The sequence below is a fragment of the Geotrypetes seraphini genome, chromosome 8 (assembly GCF_902459505.1).
Source record: "Geotrypetes seraphini chromosome 8, aGeoSer1.1, whole genome shotgun sequence".
In the NCBI taxonomy this organism is placed as follows: Eukaryota; Metazoa; Chordata; class Amphibia; order Gymnophiona; family Dermophiidae; genus Geotrypetes; species Geotrypetes seraphini.
Window position 1 is genome coordinate 56,167,809 of NC_047091.1, and position 19,864 is coordinate 56,187,672.

Genomic DNA, 19,864 nt, shown 5'->3' on the forward strand with positions numbered 1-19,864 from the left:
TAGGGATGCAGAACCCAAAGTGAGAGGAGTTAGGAGTCGAAAGCACTCTCAAAGTGTTATATCCCGCCAAATCATCCGAAGTCGAGTTTGAGGTGGGTTAAAACATCAGTTAATGCATCAAAAACATTACAACGGTAATTATAACAACATAAACATCCTTACAACATCAATTAATGCATCATAGACAATATTCAACAACTCCCACAAATCTTATCAATTTCACAGTTCTTATATATAACACATGTATAACCAATTAATTCATGACAACTGGTTGGTTAACGCTAGTACAAAAAAATCACTGTTCAGTGATTGGGATTAGTCAGACTGATGATGATGCCACTGGGAGGTTAGTAATATCACTAGGAGACGCCACGGCCATGTTTGAACCTTGGCGATGTTGGATTATGGACAGCATTAACGCTAAAAGCGCCTTCAGTAGACATAAGTGTTAATGGGCCTCTCTCTGTTAGTACAGGAGGGTCCAGTTTGAACTGAGTTTGTATTCTATTTTTTTCTATTTTGTAGGGTCTTCCCCGACCTTGAAACGCGTCGGTGAAAAAGAGGGGGGACGAGTCAATGCTTAAGTTAAGTTTACATGATTAAGTTAAGCATGATTAAGCTAAGTTTACACTTTGCACTTTAAAGTAAAGTTTTATAAAAGTTTTAAAAAAGTGAAAAGTAAAATGAATTAAAGCTTGAATCACTGTGTAGTTGGATACTAACGAGGATTGCAGCCGTTAGGTGTTATGCTACACTCACGGCAATCTGAAGATCCTTAAAACTGAACAGTGATTTTTTTGTACCAGCGTTAACCAACCAGTTGTCATGAATTAATTGGTCATAGACAATATGACAGCAATTATAATACAGAAACACTGCATCCTTCGTGGTGGGGTTCAGGTGGGTTACAACATCAGTTAACGTATTACAATACATTACAGTAGCAGTTATAGCAACATAAACGTCCATACATAGTGCAGGAAAAGTCTGGCTCACCAGCTAGCCCTGTGGCTAACTATGTCACATGTCATAGCCAGTCACTGCCAATTTTCATCGGCTGGCCGGCTAAGGCATGCAGCCAGATAGATCTACCTGAAAAGGAGGTCTGTCATTGGCTCTTAGCTTTCACTGGCCATCTAATGAGAATTGGCTTTGCTGGCTAAGTGGAGCGTCCAAACTTCGACCTGGATATTCAATGACTTATCAGCGGGAAGAGGCGGGAGAGACCAAATCTATCACAAGAAGGCACTCACTTGTCCCCAGGTGGAGCTCATTCTATGCCAACTGTCGTTAATTAGGTAAAGCAGGGTGAGGAACTCCTGATCTTTGTAGTCAAAACGGTCTCCAAAGACAAGAGAACAGATGATGTTGGAACCAGCAGAGCTGAAAGCAAAGGTAGGATCGAAGGGCTTCCCTAGTGCATGAAAATGACAAGATTTGTTATGAGTAGCCAATAATAAAAGTGTCTTAGCTCTATTTTCCCCTGTAGATAATGCAGGAGAAAGCGAAGACGTATACAATCCACAGAGGAATCCTCCCTGTTGTCTGTTCTCCCTGCTACAACCTCTTCTTCCTCAAGTATTTTCTGAAAAATCCACCTGATATAAAACTTGATTACATTGAGGGTAGGTAAAATTTGAATTAACTTGAGAATGTAGGAATAGCATTTTGCATGCTCCAGCAGGTGCTTATAAAAATGATCCAATACATCGGCACATAAAACTTAATGACAGGAAAATACAGTGCCCAATTTTATCTGATGTACACGTTGACATTCTTTGAGGTGGAGTTCTAAATTTACATGTGCTTCTCAAAAAATATTTTCAGAGATATGTTACATTGAGCAGAAAACTGGCATGAGATTTACTAAGGGCCTGATTCTATATATGTCACCTCTAAAATTGATACCGACTAGTGCGGTGTGATTCTATAAAAATTGTACACGCTATGGAATCGTGCTTAGCAGTGCCTAAGCATCACTGTGCGTCGCTAGGTATTCAAAATTTTAGGTTCACCCTATTTATGCCAGAGGTTTCTTGGCCTAAATGTCTGCACATCGGCACATAATTAAATTGTACGCATACATTGGCTATGATCACTGATGTACGTGCACATTTTCAGGCACATTAGATAAAATTTGACAGTAAGTGTACATGCCTGCACCTACTTTCCTGGGTTCAATTTTATAAAGGTACATGAGCACATACAGTATGTTGCTTTTATAAAATAGGATCACACAGGAAGTAATTCTATAAGTGGGCACCTCCCTTAGATGCCCTGATGTCGTGCTGTAAAAGCCTATTATTCAATGACTTCTGGGTGCCCAGATGCTGTTATAGAATACAAATGTAACCTGGTATTGAGGAACCTATAATTAGTGGTGTAGTGAGGGAGGCTGGTGCCCGGAACAGTGGTGCCTGGCTTTTCTGTGTCTTGCACCCCCCACTCTTCCCCTCCCCACTTGAGCACCCCTGCTCACTGCGTACCTCTGCAAATGTTCACTGATGTGAGCAGCATCTTTCATCCGCTGCTTGTGCCGGCTTTGGCTTCCTTCTGAAGTCACATCATGGACCCGTGACCTGGAAGTGACATCAGAAGGGAGCCGATGCCAGCTCAAGCAGCAAGTGGAAGATGCTGCTCGTGCCAGCGAACATTTAAGGAGGTATGCGGGGGCAGAAAGGGGGAGAGGCACTGGCACCCCCCTTGAAGACGGCACCCATGGCGGCCCGCCCCATCCCCCATTACTATGCTACTGTCTATAATTTAGGTGTCCACAGTTACACCAGCCATAGACCTAAATGTAACAAAGGCATGCAAGCTTACAATATTGTGCAAATTGTGCCCAAAAGAGGCAGCCCTGCTTATTAAGTTTTAAGTTTTATTAGGATTTTATATACCGCCTATCAAGGTTATCTAAGCGGTTTTACAATCAGGTACTCAAGCATTTTCCCTATCTGTCCCGGTGGGCTCACAATCTATCTAACGTACCTGGGGCCATGGAGGATTAAGTGACTTGCCCAGGATCACAAGGAGCAGCGTGGGGTTTGAACCCACAACCCCAGGGTGCTGAGGCTGTAGCTTCAACCACTGCACCACACACTCCTCCTCTGTTTATGCCTCACTAATGTTACTTAGGTTCCGACTCTATAAACAGTGCCTAACTGTAGGCGCTGAGGAACACAGCACTTACTGCCTGTCAGTTTTAAGTTGGGTGCCATTTATAGAATCGTGCCTAGCGGTCGACTAAAGTGGGCTTAGGTACCGGCAGGCATCCTTATTTAGGCGCTCACTATTTATGCCAGGGTTTATGCTGCCTAGGCCTATCCTGCACAGGTCCTATTTACTAATCCCTGGATTCTGTATGCTGTGGCCAAAGTTGTGCGTACAAATCTGTATACACTGCCAATTTGCACACACAGCTTAACTGTTTAACAAGCTGTCAAGATGTGGCTCTTGTAGAGTTTCAGCCAGGAGTTATTGGGAAGGACAAACTCGTGCTCAAAGGTTATGAGAACTAGTAACTTATGACTCCACCCAAGTGGGAACACAGCTAAGTCATAGCAAGGAAATTGTTTCCAGCTACTAAAAAGCTGCCTAGTCCATGTTGTCCATGTGCCCTCAAACTTAGGGCAGAAGTTATCAATGTTGGCCACTGTTAAAACTTGTTATACCATTAACCCCAATTATTAGTAATTAGGTCTCATTATATAAAATGGGACCTGTACTAAAATAGAACGAGTTAATGGTAAAATAGCACATCTTAATAATAGCCCTCATTGATAACTGCATCCCTTAGTCTGCTCTTGATCTCCAGCATCTGAGAGAGGCACCTGTACTTCTGGTTAACTATGTATCCACTCCAGCTTATGGTAATATTGAACTATAGTCAGTTCTACCTATAGAATGTGGCCACATCTCAACTTCTCTGGTTGCTCCAGAGGTAGACATGTTCTATTAGGCTTTCCCAAGTAAAGAATCTAGAAGTACCATTTGTCTTTTGAAGCTCTGCTATGAGATACTGGGCTTCTTCTTTGACCCTTTCCTCCAGGCTTCTTTTTCCCATGCCAAAATTCTTCAGGGTCGTGATGGCGAAGCGTCGAAGTTGCCGCCATCGCTCTCCTGTACCGTAAACAATTCCTGCCCAGAAAAAAGATAAGCAAATTGGGGTTTTGCCATGGAAAGTGGGTTCTTACTTTCCATACACTGTGAAATATGGTCTATTTTGCAATTATTGCAAACCTCCAAATTATAAGATGTGTTATCAATGAAATGCAAAATTATCTCCTCTTCCAGCCATACTTTATCACTTTATGCTAAGGTAGCACTTATTATTTTATTGAGTTGTGAGACTGAATCATGATGTAATTTTTAACCTCCAATGGCAAGTGATATTTGCTATCATTATTATAATTTTTGTTTGACCTCATTGTTTCTTATGGCTCTTTCAGGAATCCTTTTCAATCAACACTAATAATTATTGGCGCTATGACGCAACAGGGTCTTACTGTGCACAATGAGAATTATGTAGAGAACTCCTAAATATATCAACATCAAATCAATGTGCCTCTATGTACAACTAGCAACTAAACAGTCCACTGATTTACCAACCAGGAGGAGAAGACCTCAAGAAGAAGCACTAATTGAAGCTGGGTTCATTAGCCATAAATATTTACTTAGCTTGTTTTTAGCAATTTGATAATGCAAGTTAAGAAGAATTAAGATTGTATTCCCTTCTGAATGATATCTCTGCTCACCATTTCCTTTGCTGTACTGCTGCACTGCTGGAAAGTCTCCCCTGCCACTGAAAACTTCTGCATTATCCACAAGGGCTTCCTTCAGAATCTCATATCCGCATAGCACCACTGTTGGACGAGACCCTAAGTAAAATGTGTAGATGGGCCCATACTTCTCACTCAACTAAGACATTTAAAAAAAAAAATGAGACACAAATTACAGAAGAGAGTACATTGCTACTTACTGCATTAATAATAACAGTTTATTAATAATAATAATAATAATAACAGTTTATATATCGCTGGACCGTGAAGTTCTATGCGGTTTACAATGATTAAAAATGCTACAGATTGAGTAGAATTAGCATAGTTAAAATCTAGTGACTGACAGCTCTAGAGATCAGTTATTGTGGGAAAGATTGTGCCAATCAGCTTCCTAAGTAGTTTAGGAACAGATATGTTTTTAGGTGTCTCCTAAATTCCCCATAAGTATTGGCAAACATAAGTAATTTTTTCAGGTCATTACCCCATAATGCTGCTTGATAAGAGAAAAGATGTTGATGATCAGTGGCGTACCTAGCATATGTGACACCCGGGGCCCATCATTTTTTGGCACACCCCCCATCTGTACAAAAACATGATTTTTAGTAACAAGCCACATGTCACACATGAGTACCTAGGAAAAGGCAGCATCTTACATACTGCAGTGAGCAGTACAACATCAATACACCCATTGTAAAACTAAACAAGCCAGACTAGTACAGATCAATCCTACACCGTCAATCCTAACAGAAAACCATGTCTTTCGAACACACAGAATACAGAAAACACCTTTGCCTAGTATGGAATATGTCATCACAAACTAACCCCTCCCCCTTTTACAAAACTGTAGTGTGAATTTTAGCCACGGTGGTAAAAGCTCCAACACTCAGAGAATTCTGAGCAGAGCTGCTACCACCACGGCTGGCACTAAAAAATGCTCCACAGTTTTGTAAAAGGCGGGATAAAATAGAAATACATAGACAAAGGTTAAATTGAACCAGCTAGAAGCTGGACTTTGCATGCAATGCAACACCTCAGAATCAGTGACACAGGTCTCCTAAAGCAATAAATAAATAGAAAATTTTTGTTCTACCTTTGTCTTCTCTGATTTCTGCTTTCCTCATCTTCTTGTTACTCTCTTCCTTCCATCCACTGTCCCTCTTCTCTCTGCATCTTCCATTTGCTCTGTTACCGTGCCTCTCCCTTTCTCCCTCCTTCCAAATTGGTCTGGCATCCATCTTCTTCCCTCCGCTCCTCCCATAGTCTGGCGTCTCTGTCTTCTTCCCTGCCAGCGTCTTCTCCCAACTCTCTCTTCCCCATTTCCCTTCAGCGTCTTCTCCCCACTCTCTCTTCCCCATTTTCCTGCAGCATCTTCTCCCCACTCTTTGTTCCTCATTTCCCTTAAGCATCTTCTCCCTACTCTCTGTTCCCCATTTCCATTCAGCATCTTCTCCCCCCTCTGTCTTCCCCATGTGCTTTCAGCGTCCTTCTCCCCATTCTGTTTTACCCTGTTTTCCTCTCCACCCCACCTTTTCTTCCTTTCTCCCTCCCTACCCCTTACCTTCGTGGCGCTTTCTTCCCCCCCCCCCCGGCCCGGACAACAGGCCCAGTCCGACAAACCTCCCTGCCCTGTGGCCGACGATGTCTAAACTGCCTTCTTACAGCAGCCGGAGCGTTGTAGTTGCATATGGCTTCTGTAAAGGTTGTCTCTGATGCAACTTCCGGTTGCATCAGAGATGACCTTTACGGCAGAAACACGCAACTTCAATGCTCTAGCTCAGGGGTGCCCACACTTTTTGGGCTTGCGAGCTACATTTAAAATGACCAAGTCACAATGATCTATCAACAATAAAATTTTTAAAAAATCCACAAAGCAAACTGTACGCTGAGAAAATGTTAATTATCATTCCTATTCTGGGGTTTTTTCAAAGAGGTCAAGGCAGATGATTCTATGCACTGTCACCTCAGTAACAACCATACAAAAATAGACAAATACCCCCCTCCCTTTTTACTAAAGCACAATATCAGTTTTTAGCGCAGGGAGCTGCGCTGAATGCCCAGCGCTTCTCTCGACGCTCATAGGCTCCCAGCGCTAAAAACCGCTATTGTGGTTTAGTAAAAAGGGAGGGGGGGTATTTGTCTATTTTTGTATGGTTGTTACTGAGGTGACAGTGCATAGAGTCATCTGCCTTGACCTCTTTGAAAAAAACCCAGAATAGGAATGATAATTCAGACACATTTTGATCACTAAATTTAAAATAAAATCATTTTTTCTACCTTGTTGTCTGGTGATTTCATGAGTCTCTGGTTGCACTTTCTTCTTCTGACTGTGCAGCCAATCTTTCTTCCCCCCTTTCCTTCCTCCCTCCCGTGGTCTGGCATCTCTATCAGCTCCTTCTCTTGCTTCCCTTGGATGTCTGGCATCTTTTCTCCCCATCCCTGCGTTCCAGCATCTCTCTTACCCTCCCCATGCTATTCCTCCCCCCCCCAGCAGGATCCGGTATTTGCTCATTGTTTGTCCCAGCAGCACTGCTGCAACTCTTCGGGCCACCGGCAGCATGAATGAAGTAAACATGCTGCCTTCAGTGACCCAGTTCTGGCCTCCTTTTTTTTTCAGTGACACATTTGTTTGCCCTTCTAAAGCCGCCGCCACCCCAAGCTCGTCTTCCCTGCATCAGGCTGACCAACCTTCCTCTCCCTGACGTGAATTCTGCCGTTGGAGAGGAAGTTCCGCCAGCTAGGCAGCGATTGGCTGGCCCAAACTTCTTCTCCGAAGGCAGAATTGACGTCGGGGAGAGGCAGGCTGATTGTCCCGGTAGAGTTTTCCGGACCTGGCCAGCTGTGCACCCCCCCTAAGGCTGCACCCGGGGCGTACCTCTCCCCCTCCCCCCGGACCCCCTTAGTATGCCACTGTTGGTGATGTCTTTTAAATTTATATCCTCTAACCGGTAGCAAAACAAAATTCAAGTTTGAGCCTCTCTTATGTCTATTGGTTGAAAAAGAGAAAAGGTCAGTTATGTATTTGAGGGCTGGACCAAATAGAACCTTGAAGCAGAAACATCCAAACTTAAACTTCACACATGCCTCCATCGCCAACCAATGCAGGAAGGAGTTATATGATCAAACTTCTTCAACCCAAAGATCAGCCTGACTGCTGCATTTTGCACTAGTTGTAATCACTGCATATTCTTCTGGGAAATTGCCAGATAGGCAATATTAGATTAATCTAGTTGGTTCAGTATAAGGGATTGTACCAAGATTTTAAATGATGGAGCATCAAAATATGCTCTAATGGACCGAAGCTTCCAGAGAGTAAGAAAACCCTTTTTTTTTTTTTTTTTTAAATATGTTTATTAAAGGATCAATGCATACGAGAAAATACAAATTGTGACCATACAAGAAAGACATCATATACAACAATCAAGGGTGCAGGTAAAAATAAACAAACGTCAATACATCCACAACTTATCATCCCCCATGCAGATCCAATTTTTGAATGAAACCCTCCCCTCCAGCCCCTCCCCCCCACCCTCCCTGTGCACCCATGATCTCTAACCAGCCTAAAAGGAACTCCAATAATCCAGATAGGTCTTAGATTTCCAGCTCGCAGCCCCCCGGCGGTGCTGCCGCTCCCACCCAGCCATCAGAGACATATTAGCCCGCCACTGCTGCACCGTTGGCCACGTGGTACCAATCCAGTGGCGAAGAATTAGTTTCTTTGTGATTCCTAAGGCCACTAAAAGAAAACGCCGTCCAGAATCGCTAACACCCGCTTCCACCAGGGGACCTGTGACACCCAACAGCAACGTCTTATAAGACCAATCTATAGATAATCCTATAACTTTCTCCAGCTCTTGAAGCACAGAAATCCACAGAGGCCCTACATATGAACACTCCAAAAAGTGATGTACCAAGGTGTCCCGGCGAGCCGGGCAACGGGGGCAGCAATCATCAGGCCATAGCCCCATCTTTCGTCCCTTACATCTCGTTAAATAAGATTGGTGCAGAATCTGTAGAAGTACTTCCCGCAAACTCACATTAGGGGATGCAGAGGCACATTCCTGAAAACACAGAACTAATTCATCAGCAGTGACCTGCTCACCCAAAGCTGAGGTCCAATCCGTTGCCATAGCATCAAGAAACCTATCAGACCGTCGTTCCCTCCCCACTTTATACCACTCCGAGAGCGTGTTAAATTCAGATGGGGCTGACAAAAACTGGTAATCCAAGGAAGTAAAGGTGGGCAAGCTGCCCTCCGGTGAGCGGAGCACCAAACAATAACTACGCATCTGCAAGTACGCAAACATAGACCCTGCGGTCCAACCCCAGCGGTCCCGGCATGCCAGAAAAGAGGGAACCGATCCCGACCCCACTTCAGCAACCTGCCCCACAAAACGACACCCAGACGTCCGAACTGAGGCAAAAAATCATGCACCTCAAGTTGTGAAAAAACCATGACAGGAACTCACGGCAGCCATTTTGTATGAGTGATCTGCACAGGGCAGGAGCGTAGGAAGATCACTCCTGCCCTGAAAGACCGCTTGACCACCAGGTAAGGTCCAGGGAGGTCTGGGAGGTGGGAGGGAGGTGGGGGTGATTCTGGTTTTAGGAAATCACAAATAATTGAAAGCGTGAATCTGAAAACTGCGAATCGGAAGGGGGAAGTGTATTATTTTCCACATACTTATTTACAGGCAACCATACTTTGTCAAATTTTGCTTTTTTACCTCTTTTTTCCATAATAACTGCTTCATAGTTCCCAATCATACATAAAGAGTTCCACCAGAAAGGGAATGACAATCAAATTGAATCCTTTCATGTTTTAAAAATTAACTGAATGGCTATCACTGTCAAAATGGCTATTAGTTTTATAATATTTTTATTTATGTCAACAGAGTCATCAAAAATATTAAAAATAGCTCCTGCATACGTACTTTAATTGGTGGACAAACATTCTTCGCACTGTCAGATTACATTTCACATCAAGTAGGTCAACCATGAAAGACATGCAGTGGTAGAGAGTGCGTTCGTAAATGCACATTTTGGATGCCTTAAAATTTAAAGTGCATTTCTTTAGTCGCCTCGTCTTCCATAACATATAAAACTATTATTCTAACATCATGCAATCTGGATCTTGGAATTCCTGATTCTAATTCTAAACTCTGACTTAATGATTGCTTTAGCAGCTCACCTAATAGTGTGCTACTGGAAAGATAATTCACATTTGAATGTCCACGGGACCAGATGGTATCCATCCGAGGGTAATCAATGAACTGAAAGGGGCTATAGCTGAACTGCTTCAATTAATAGCCAATCTGTCAATCAAATTGGGAAAGATTCCAGAAGACTGGAAAGTAGCAAATGTTACGCCGATCTTCAAAAAAGGTTCGAAATGAGATCTGGGAAACTACAGACCAGTGAGTCTGACCTCGGTGCCGGGAAAGATGGTAGAAGCGCTGATAAAGAACCGCATTATTGATCACCTTGACGGACATGATCTGATGAGGACCAGCCAGCATGGCTTCAGCAAGGGAATATCTTGCTTGATGAATTTGCTGCACTTTGAGGGAGTAAACAAACAGATAGACAAGGGTGACCCAGGCGACATTGTATATCTGGATTTTCAGAAGGCGTTTAACAAGGTCTCTAATGAACAACTACTTCCAAAAATTATGAGTCATGGAATCGAGGGTGAAATACTCATGTGGATTAAAAACTGGTTGGCGGATAGGAAACAGAGAGTGGGGGTAAATGGATAATACTCGGCTTGGAAAAGCATCATGAGTGGAGTGCCACAGAGTTCGGAGCTTGGACCCGTGCTCTTCAACATATTTATAAACGACCTAGAAATTGCTACGACGAGCGAGGTGATAAAATTTGCAGACGATACAAAGTTATTCAGAGTAGTGAAGATGCAGAAGGATTGCGAATACCTGCAACGTGATATAAACATGCTCAAGAAATGGGCTGCGACAAGGCAAAAGAAGTTCAACGTGGACAAGTGTAAGGTGATGCATGTCAGTGGCAAAAATCTTATACACGAATGCAGGATGTCCTGTGCAGTACTCGGAGAGACCCCAAGGAAAGAGACTTGGGAGTACTGGTTGACAAGTCGATGAAGTCGTCCGCGCAATGTGCGGTGGTGGCGAAAAGGGTGAACAGAATGCTAGGAATGATTAAGAAGGGGATCATGAACAGATCAGAGAAGGTAATCATGCCGCTGTACTGGGCCATGGTATGGCCCCACCTGGAATACTGCGTCCAGCACTGGTCACCGTACTTGAAGAAGGACATATTACTACTCGAAAGGGTCCAGAGAAGAGTGACTAAAATGGGTAAGGGGCTGGAGGAGTTGTTGTACAGTGATAGATTGGAGAAACTGGGCCTCTTCTCCCTTGAAAAGAGGAGACTGAGAGGGGACATGATTGAAACATTCAAGATAATGAAGGGAATAGACTTAGTAGATAAAGACAGGTTGTTCACCCTCTCCAAGGTAGGGAGAAACAGAGGGCACTCTCTAAAGTTAAAATGGGATAGATTCTGTACAAATGTAAGGAAGTTCTTCTTCACCCAGAGAGTAGTGGAAAACTGGAATGCTCTTCCGGAGTCTATTATAGGGGAAAACACCCTCCAGAGATTCAAGACAAAATTAGACAAGTTCCTGCTGAACCAGAACATACACAGGTAAGGCTAGACTCAGGGCATTGGTCTTTGACCTAAGGGCTGCCACAGGAGCGGACTGCTGGGCACGATAGACCTCTGGTCTGACCCGGCAGTGGCAATTTTTATGTTCTTATGGAACTATCTTTACTCTATAAGAAAGTTTGAAGAAATCATAGCATCCAAAAATAACTGTTCATCCTACTGTGCTAACTCTCGGGCTCTCCTAGACAAATACTGTAATAATTCTATCAATACCTCTTGATCGGTCATTTCATGTTGCTATACTCCGGCCCTGTTGTAACAATTTGTTATTAATGTTTTACTGTTGTCATGTTATTATTCATATGTATTTGCTTGAAATCCAATAAAGTTACTGGTACTTCAAAAAAAAAAAAAAGTGCATGCAAATCACTTATGATATGTGTATATTACCTTCCTTTCTTTTTTCCTCATTCCTTCTCCTTTATCATTTTTATAACCCTTTCTCTATACCTCTTCTAATTCCACTGTTTCTTTTTTTGACATGCAGTGACCTGCATTGCACGCAATTGCACCGAGGAGCAATATAGAGACATTCTCAGCTTTGTTCTCCACCCTTTCCCTAATAATTCCTAACACTGATTGCAAGTAACTTGGTTTGCAAGTGTTTTGCAAGACAAACAAAACTTTATTAAATTTTAACTTGATAAACAAGCAATGTCTTGCAATACAAGTATATAGAGTATACAAGTGCATAGAGTATTCACACATCACATATAGTATACACACATTACATCATCAAAATTGAGCCGATGGTTCTTCTCTCTCTGATCCTGCAAGAGTATAGTGACTGTTCTAAACGAGCAAAGTCTTGCAATACGAGTACATACGGTATACACGCGTCACATCATCACAACTGAGTTGATGGTTCTTCTGCCTCTGACGCGGCGGGAGTGTAGTGACTGTTCTAAATGACTGAGGTCTTGCAATACAAGTACATATAGTATTTTGTATTAGTTTTTGGGTTGTGGAACGAAACATCTGAGTTTCCATGAGTTCTTATGGGGAAATTTGCTTTGATATATGAGTATTTTGGATTACAAGCACGGTTTCGGAACGAATTATGCTCTCAAACCAAGGTTTTACTGTATTTGCTTTCTCAGCCGCCACTGCACGCTGAGCAGGTTTCAATGTATCATCAACAATGACATCTAGAATAGATCCTGTTTCTGGATGATGATTCCCAATGAGGAACTTTGTGTCACGTCAGTGGCGTAGTGAGGGTGAGAGGTGCCCAGGGAGGTGACACCCCCTCTTTCCTCTTCTCCCCCTCCCCCCACCTCCACACGCTCCTTCCACACCCCCTCCTGCCACGCATTCGGCACTTCCCTTCCCTGTACCTCTGTAACGTTCCTGGCACGAGTAGCAACCCCCAACCTGCTGTTGCGCCAACGTCAGCTCTTCCTCTGACATCACTTCCTGGAACCATGCCTAGGAAGTGATGTCAGAGGAAGAGCCAACGCTGGTGCAACAGCAGTTTGGGAGTTGCTGCTCATGCCAGGAATGTTACAGAGGTGCGGGGGAAGGGAAACAGCATGCACGTGCGGCATGGGGTGTGGAGGAGGACGGGTACCTGCACCCTCAGCAAGATGGTGCCTGGGGTGGACTGCTTCCCCCGCCCCTCCCTTACTATGCTACTGCATCCCTACTGCATCACATATTTACAGTTTAGAATAAATGTGAAACGATGCCAAAAAATCTAAAAAAAGTAAATTTAAAACAGTATGAACTTAACTTTTTTTGGGGAGGAGGGAGGCTGGGTGAGCCTCTATGCAACAGCCATACAATATGGAGCAAAGATCACAGAATACTGCAATTCACTTTTTGATCACATTCTGGCAATGATAATCTCCATATAGTGTTATGCAAGTCAAATATAAGTTAATAACAATGAAACACATAGACTTACCTTAACTAGAGACTTAATCAGATCATTAATGTCAACCTGTAACATGTTCCCAACAAGGGGAAAATGGATGGGCCCTGGAGGCAGCTTTCCTGTCTTCTGCCACCTTGAATATACCATGAAACAGGAGATTAGGATAACCAGGATGATACTTAAGACCATGCTAAGATCCATGGTGGAGAATTCCTGGATGGACCCGTTGCCTCTCGGCTCAGGTTCTTCTGTGAGCTGGTTTTTATTTATACCGTTTCTTCCACCTCCCACCCTAAAGCTATCATCGTAAAACGAGAGAGTTACACAATGAGAGAGTTACACATCTGCTGAAGCACTGTTTATTTTGTTACACTATAAACAACCTATGTGCAGAATTAGCAGAAATGGGAAAAAAAAGTCCTTTAACCCTTTTTTTGGAACAATTAAGGAGGCAAATTTCAGTGCCAGTACATTCTTTTCACCTGTGTGCTTTGCATTAATTTTCAAATACTCGAATATAAGTCAATCCGAATACAATTCGAGACCCCCATTTACCCCCCCCCCCCCCAAAGGAGAAAAAATGGTTGACTCGAACATAAGATGAGGGGAGGGGTGCCAAGATCTGCACACAGTCCTTTTCCCTCCCTGCCCTCCCAGGCTCTGCACACAGACCCCTCAATCCCTACCAGGTTCTGTACCCAGCCCCCCACACTCCCTGCCAGGCTTTGCACCCTGTCCCACCTTCCTACCCTGTGCCTCCTCTGGTGGTCTAGTGGTAAGCCGGGACAAGAGGGATCCCTCCTGATGTTATTGTCTGGTGGGGGGTGTCACAGGGTGGTGGGTCACCTCAAAAGGAGGGGTTGGGCTCCCTCCAGCCAGTATTTGAGGGAGTCAGGGGGTTCGGGGCTAGCGTCTCGGCAGAAGGGGTTGGGCTCCCTCCTGCCGGTATTGTTGGGGTTCAGGGGTGGGGGTGGATTGTGATCGTGGCAAGAAAGATTGGACATCTCTCTTGCTGCGATCGCAATCCCCCCCCCCCCCAAATTGCTGCAAACCATGGCAGGAGAGATTGGGCATCTCAGCAGCCGCGATCAGCTCAGTGGGTCCTATTCAGAACATATACCTGCTTTAACTTGGTCTAAGTCAAAACGTCTAAGATCTGACTGGACAACCTGTTAAAGTTTTTGATTATACTTGCTGTTTTTACTAAGCTGCAATGGTTTTTTAGCTTGCGCAGAATTTTAGCGCACGCTAAACCCGCGCTACGTGGCTAGAACTAATGCCAGCTCAATGCTGGCATTAGCGTCTAGCTCACACAGCAATTTAGCACGCGCTAAGCGCTAAGCGAGCGCTAAAACCACTATCGCAGCTTAGTAAAAGGAGCCCTAGGTCTAGGTCAACCCACCTCCTACTCACTCCCGCACTTTCCCCTCCTCTAAAAGCGTCTCTTTCGCTCTAGGCATTTAGAGGCAGGGTAAAGGCTTAAGCTGATTTTAGATACATCTAAAATCAGCTTTGATTATCGGTATTTGGACGATCTGTCTTTTTGATCATCCAAGTACTGATTAGGCCACTTTTTGAACTTTTAAAAAAATTATTATAAGCCCTGTACTGTATATGTGTTCTGGACATCTCAGAAAAAAAATCTAATTCTGTATATAACACCACAACTAAGCTATTTTATCATAATTCTCGCACTGGCGCAGTGGCGTACCTAGCATATGTGACACCCGGGGCCCATCATTTTTTGGCACACCCCCATCTGTACGAAAAACATGATTTTTAGTAACAAGCCACACGTCATACATGAGTACCTAGGAAAAGGCAGCATCTTACATATGCAGTGAGCAGTACAACATCAATACACCCATTGTAAAACTAAACAAGCCAGACTAGTACAGATCAATCCTACACCGTCAATCCTAACAGAAAACCATGTCTTTTGAACACAGAGAACACAGAAAACACCTTCGCCTAATATGGAATATGTCATCACAAACTAACCCCTCCCCCTTTTACAAAACTGTAGTGTGGATTTTAGCCACGGTGTAACAGCTCTGACGCTCATAGAATTCTGAGCATCAGAGCTGCTACCACCACGTCTGGCGCTAAAAAACGCTCCACAGTTTTGTAAAAGGGGGATAAAATAGAAATACATAGACAAAGGTTAAATTGAACCAGCAAGAAGCTGGACTCTGCATACAATGCAACACAACAGAAACAGTGACACATGTCTCCTAAAGCAATAAATAAATAGAAAAATTTTGTTCTACCTTTGTCTTCTGTGGTTTCTGCTTTCCTCATGTTCTCATTCAATTCCTTCCATCCACTGTCTCTCTTCTCTCTGCATCTTCCATTTGCTCTGTTACTGTGCCTCTCCCTTTCTCCCCCCTTCCAAATTGGTCTGGCACCCATCTTCTTCCCTCTGCTCCCCCCATAGTCTGGCATCTCTGTCTTCTTCCCTGCCAGCATCTTCTCCCCATTCTCTCTTTCCCATGTCCTTTCAGCGTCCTCCCTACTCTGTCTTCCCCATGTGCTTTCAGTGTTCTTCTCACCCCTCTGTCTTCCCCATGTCCTTTCAGCGTCCAGAGTACAGAGGGACAGATTCTTCAAACTTTCAAAAAATAAAAGAACAAGAAGGCATTCAGAAAAGTTGAAAGGGGACAGATTCAAAACGAATGCTAGGAAGTTCTTCTTTACCCAACGTGTGGTGGACACCTGGAATGCGCTTCCAGAGGATGTAATAGGGCAGATTACGGTACTAGTGTTTAAGAAAGGATTGGACAATTTCCTGCTGGAAAAGGGGATAGAAGGGTATAGATAGAGGATTACTGCACAGGTCCTGGACCTGTTGGGCCGCTGCATGAGCAGGCTGCTGGGCACGATGGACCCCAGGTCTGACCCAGCGGAGGCATTGCTTATGTTCTTATGTTCTCCCCCCCCTGTCTTCCCCATGTTCTCTCAGCATCCTTCTCCCCCCTGTCTTCTCCATGTGCTTTCAGCGTCCTTCTCCCCCCTCTGTCTTCCCCATGTGCTTTCAGCGTCCTTCTCCCTCCTCTGTCTTCCCCATATGCTTTCAGCGTCCTTCTCCCCCCTCTGTTTTACCCATTTCCCTTCAGCGTCTTTTCCTCTCCACTCCACCTTTCCTCCCTTTCTCCCTCCCTGCCCCTTACCTTCAAGGCGCTTTCTTCCCCCCCCCCCCCCCCCCCGTGGACAACAGGCCCAGTCCGACAAACGTCCCTGCCCTGTAGCCAGCAACGTCTAAACTGCCTTTGTACAGCAGCCGGCTGCTGTATGGCTGCCGTAAAGGTTGTCTCTGATGCAACTTCCGGTAATTTAGACTCGCGGCCACGAGGTAAGGGGCAGGGAGGGAGAAAAGGAGCTGTTTCAAATTCACCGCTGAATTTTCAGGACCTGGCCGGCTGTGCACCCCCCCTAAGCCTGCACCCGGGATGGACCGCCTCCTCGCCCCCCCTTGGTACGCCACTGCACTGGCAAACATTTAAAGAGGTATGTGTGGGGGGTGGAGAGGAGGCTAGGTGCCGGCTTCCCCCATGAAGATGGTGCCCAGGGCGGTCTCCCCCTCCTCCCTTTACTGTGCCACTGCTGCCCTTTGCCTACTATGCTCCTCCCATCCCTTCCATTTGCTTGCTATGTCAGTTGCTCATTACCTTACAGAACAGCACTTAAGCATCCTTCTAGCATGTATACAAGTACACGCTTAGCCAGTGAACATGCTTGTACCCTGTAAATTTACATGAGCAAATTGGCATGTAAATGCAGGTATTGTGCAAGATGTACACTTTATGCAAGGCATGGACAGGGACAGCTCTGATACTGTAAACATAAGAACATAAGAGTTGCCATCTCTGGATCAGACCCTGGGTCCATCAAGTCCAGTGATCCGCACACACGGAGGCCCCGTCAGGTGTGCCCAGGCATAGATTAAGTCCCCATGTCACTGTATGCTTCCCAAGGGAGATGTGCACCTAATATACCTTTACCCTTAATCACAGCAATAAAAATTAACATTTATATATATATATAAAATATATTTGGAACTGAAACATGTATGTTAAAAATAAAAACAACAACACACGTACAAAAAAACCCCTAAAAACCAAACAGCTTGTTAATCCTTGCAGTGGGTATTAAATCAGAATCAATTTTGGAAGCAAACCAGCGCCACCTAGCAGTCAAATCTTCATCATGCCTCTCAAGGTTCATTTTTGGACCAGTAACTAGAAAGTGGAATTAGAAAAGGTACAGAGAAGAGCAACAAAAGTGATCAAAGGAATGCGATGATTTCCCTATGAGGAAAGACTAATGTAGCTGGGGCTCTTCAGCTTGGAGAAGAGACGGCTCAGGGGTGATATGATAGAGGTCTATAAAATACTGAGGAGAGTGGAAAGGGTAGATTTTAATTGCTTGTTCACTCTTTCCAAAAATACTAGGACTAGGGAGCATGTGATGAAACTACTCAGTAGTAGATGTAAAACAAGCCGGAGAAAATATTTCTTCACACAATGTGTAATTAAACTCTGAATTCAGTGTCAGAGAAAGCGGTGAAATCAGTTAGCTTAGCGGGATTTAAAAAAGGTTTGGATAAATTCCTAAAAGGGAAATCCAGAGGCCATTATTGAGATGGCTTGGGGAAATTCATTGCTTATTCCTAGGATAAGTTGCATAAAATCTGTTTCATTACTTGGAATCTAGCTAGGTACTTGGGACCTGGGTTGGCCACTGTTGAAAACAGGATATTGGGCTTGATGGACCTTGGATCTGTCCCAGTAGGGCAATTCTAATGCATTTTCCCTCTCTTAAAAGAATAAAATCTCTGGGTTATTTTTCTCGATCCTTCTCATACATTGTTACATCTATTTGGAACGAATATCTGGTTAAAATTAGAATTCTTCTTTTTCTTCCAATTTTTAGAAAATCTTTAAAAACACATTTATTTAATAATTCTTATTGAGGATGTAGATCCTTTTATCTCAGTTTTCCTTAGAACTGCTAATTAGATCTGATCCATTCACGTTGTTAAATATCTTTATGTAAACCGAATCGAGCTTCTAATTTAGAAGAAGGCTTGGTATATAAATCTAAAGATTAGATTAGATTCTTATATCTGGTAGTTTTCCAAATTCACTGCAGCAGAACCACATGTTCATGGCATTTCCATAATTCATTCTTATTATTTTCTTTCATATATAAGATACTTTACCAAGAGGCAAAACAGAAAGAGTAATAGTGATAGTCTTTTCATGTATGATTTAAGAACATTTTAATTTATGGGCAATTTCTGCTATGTGAAACATTAATTTTATTGTTTTGTAAAACCAGGGTTGTTTTTGTGGTTTTTTTTTTAAAGATTAATTTAAATCACATCAGTCTCCTGATTGGGGCATATTAGTGATTCATAAGAAATAATGTTATGTAATGTAAACCAGTCATGACAAATATTCAGTGGGCATGTACCTGAATGAGTTATGGCAGTGTTTTCAACCCAGTCCTTCAGGCACACTTTGTCCTATCAGGTTTTCAGGATATCCACAATGAATATGCATGAGATAGATTTACACGCCAAGGAAGCAGTGCACAGAAAGCCAGCTCATGCATATTCATTGTGGATACCCTGAAAACCTGATGGGACCAGGCATGCCTCAAGGATTGGGTTGAGAAACTCTGAATTACAGTTTTGAGGTAATTCTATAACTTAGGGCTCCTTTTACGAAGCCGCGTTAGCGGCTTTATCGCATGCAACTTTTTAGCGCGCGCTAACCCCTGCGCTAACCGAAAAACTACCGCCTGCTCAAGAGGAGGCGGTAGCGGCTAGCATGTCCAGCAAATTAGCGCATGCTATTACGTGCGTTAAACTGCTAATGCGGCTTCGTAAAAGGAGCCCTTAGGGTTGGCGGGAGGATTCATCAAGGTGCGGTAAAGGCTTGCTCTTTATGGCACCTTGATGCCCTGCGGAATTCAGCAACCTACAATACCCCAATACCACAAATTGCTGAATTCCTTCCTATAGGAATAACGCTGCCTGTGAGCCACCTCTCAAGCAGCATTATTCCTGTGGCTCACCACACATAAAACAATCTTTATTGTAGTACTCCACCCCCCACACACACACTGTGTAAGCCTGTTTGACTGTTTATTTTTCTTTTATTTATTTGAATATTGTATTTTTCCCTTTCCCTTTTGTGTCTCTAGTTAATTTGTTGTATTGATTATATGTTCTAATGTGATTTTTTTTCTATCTCTCTATTTTTTTAACATATTTTATTCTTTTGGAAACCACCTAGATGTAATGATAAGGCAGGATAACAAATCTGCTATAATAAAACCCTTAGCATGCATGCACACTTCAATCTTCGTGATACGTGCTTCCGTGATACGTGCTTCCATGCCACACATGCACAGTAGAAGGAGCCAGCGGCGGTTTTCCCATCGCCCTCCTTCGGCGATGCTGGCTCCTTCTACTGTGCATGCAGACGCACCTTAAGCACAG

At 43.6% G+C, this 19,864-nt stretch overlaps 1 protein-coding gene across 1 annotated transcript in view; it reads right to left on the reverse strand.

Annotated features, from left to right (window-relative positions):
• The window catches only part of LOC117365423 (cytochrome P450 2F3-like), a 32,250-nt gene extending 18,693 nt beyond the window's left edge, over window positions 1-13,557 (reverse strand). The window contains exons 1-4 of the mRNA XM_033955864.1: window positions 13,387-13,557; window positions 4,755-4,917; window positions 3,988-4,137; window positions 1,254-1,414 (exon numbers count right to left, since the gene is read on the reverse strand). Coding sequence (XP_033811755.1) covers window positions 1,254-1,414; window positions 3,988-4,137; window positions 4,755-4,917; window positions 13,387-13,557 — 645 coding nt within the window. The remainder of the gene's footprint in view (window positions 1-1,253; window positions 1,415-3,987; window positions 4,138-4,754; window positions 4,918-13,386) is intronic.
• Between the last annotated feature and the right edge of the window lie 6,307 nt (window positions 13,558-19,864).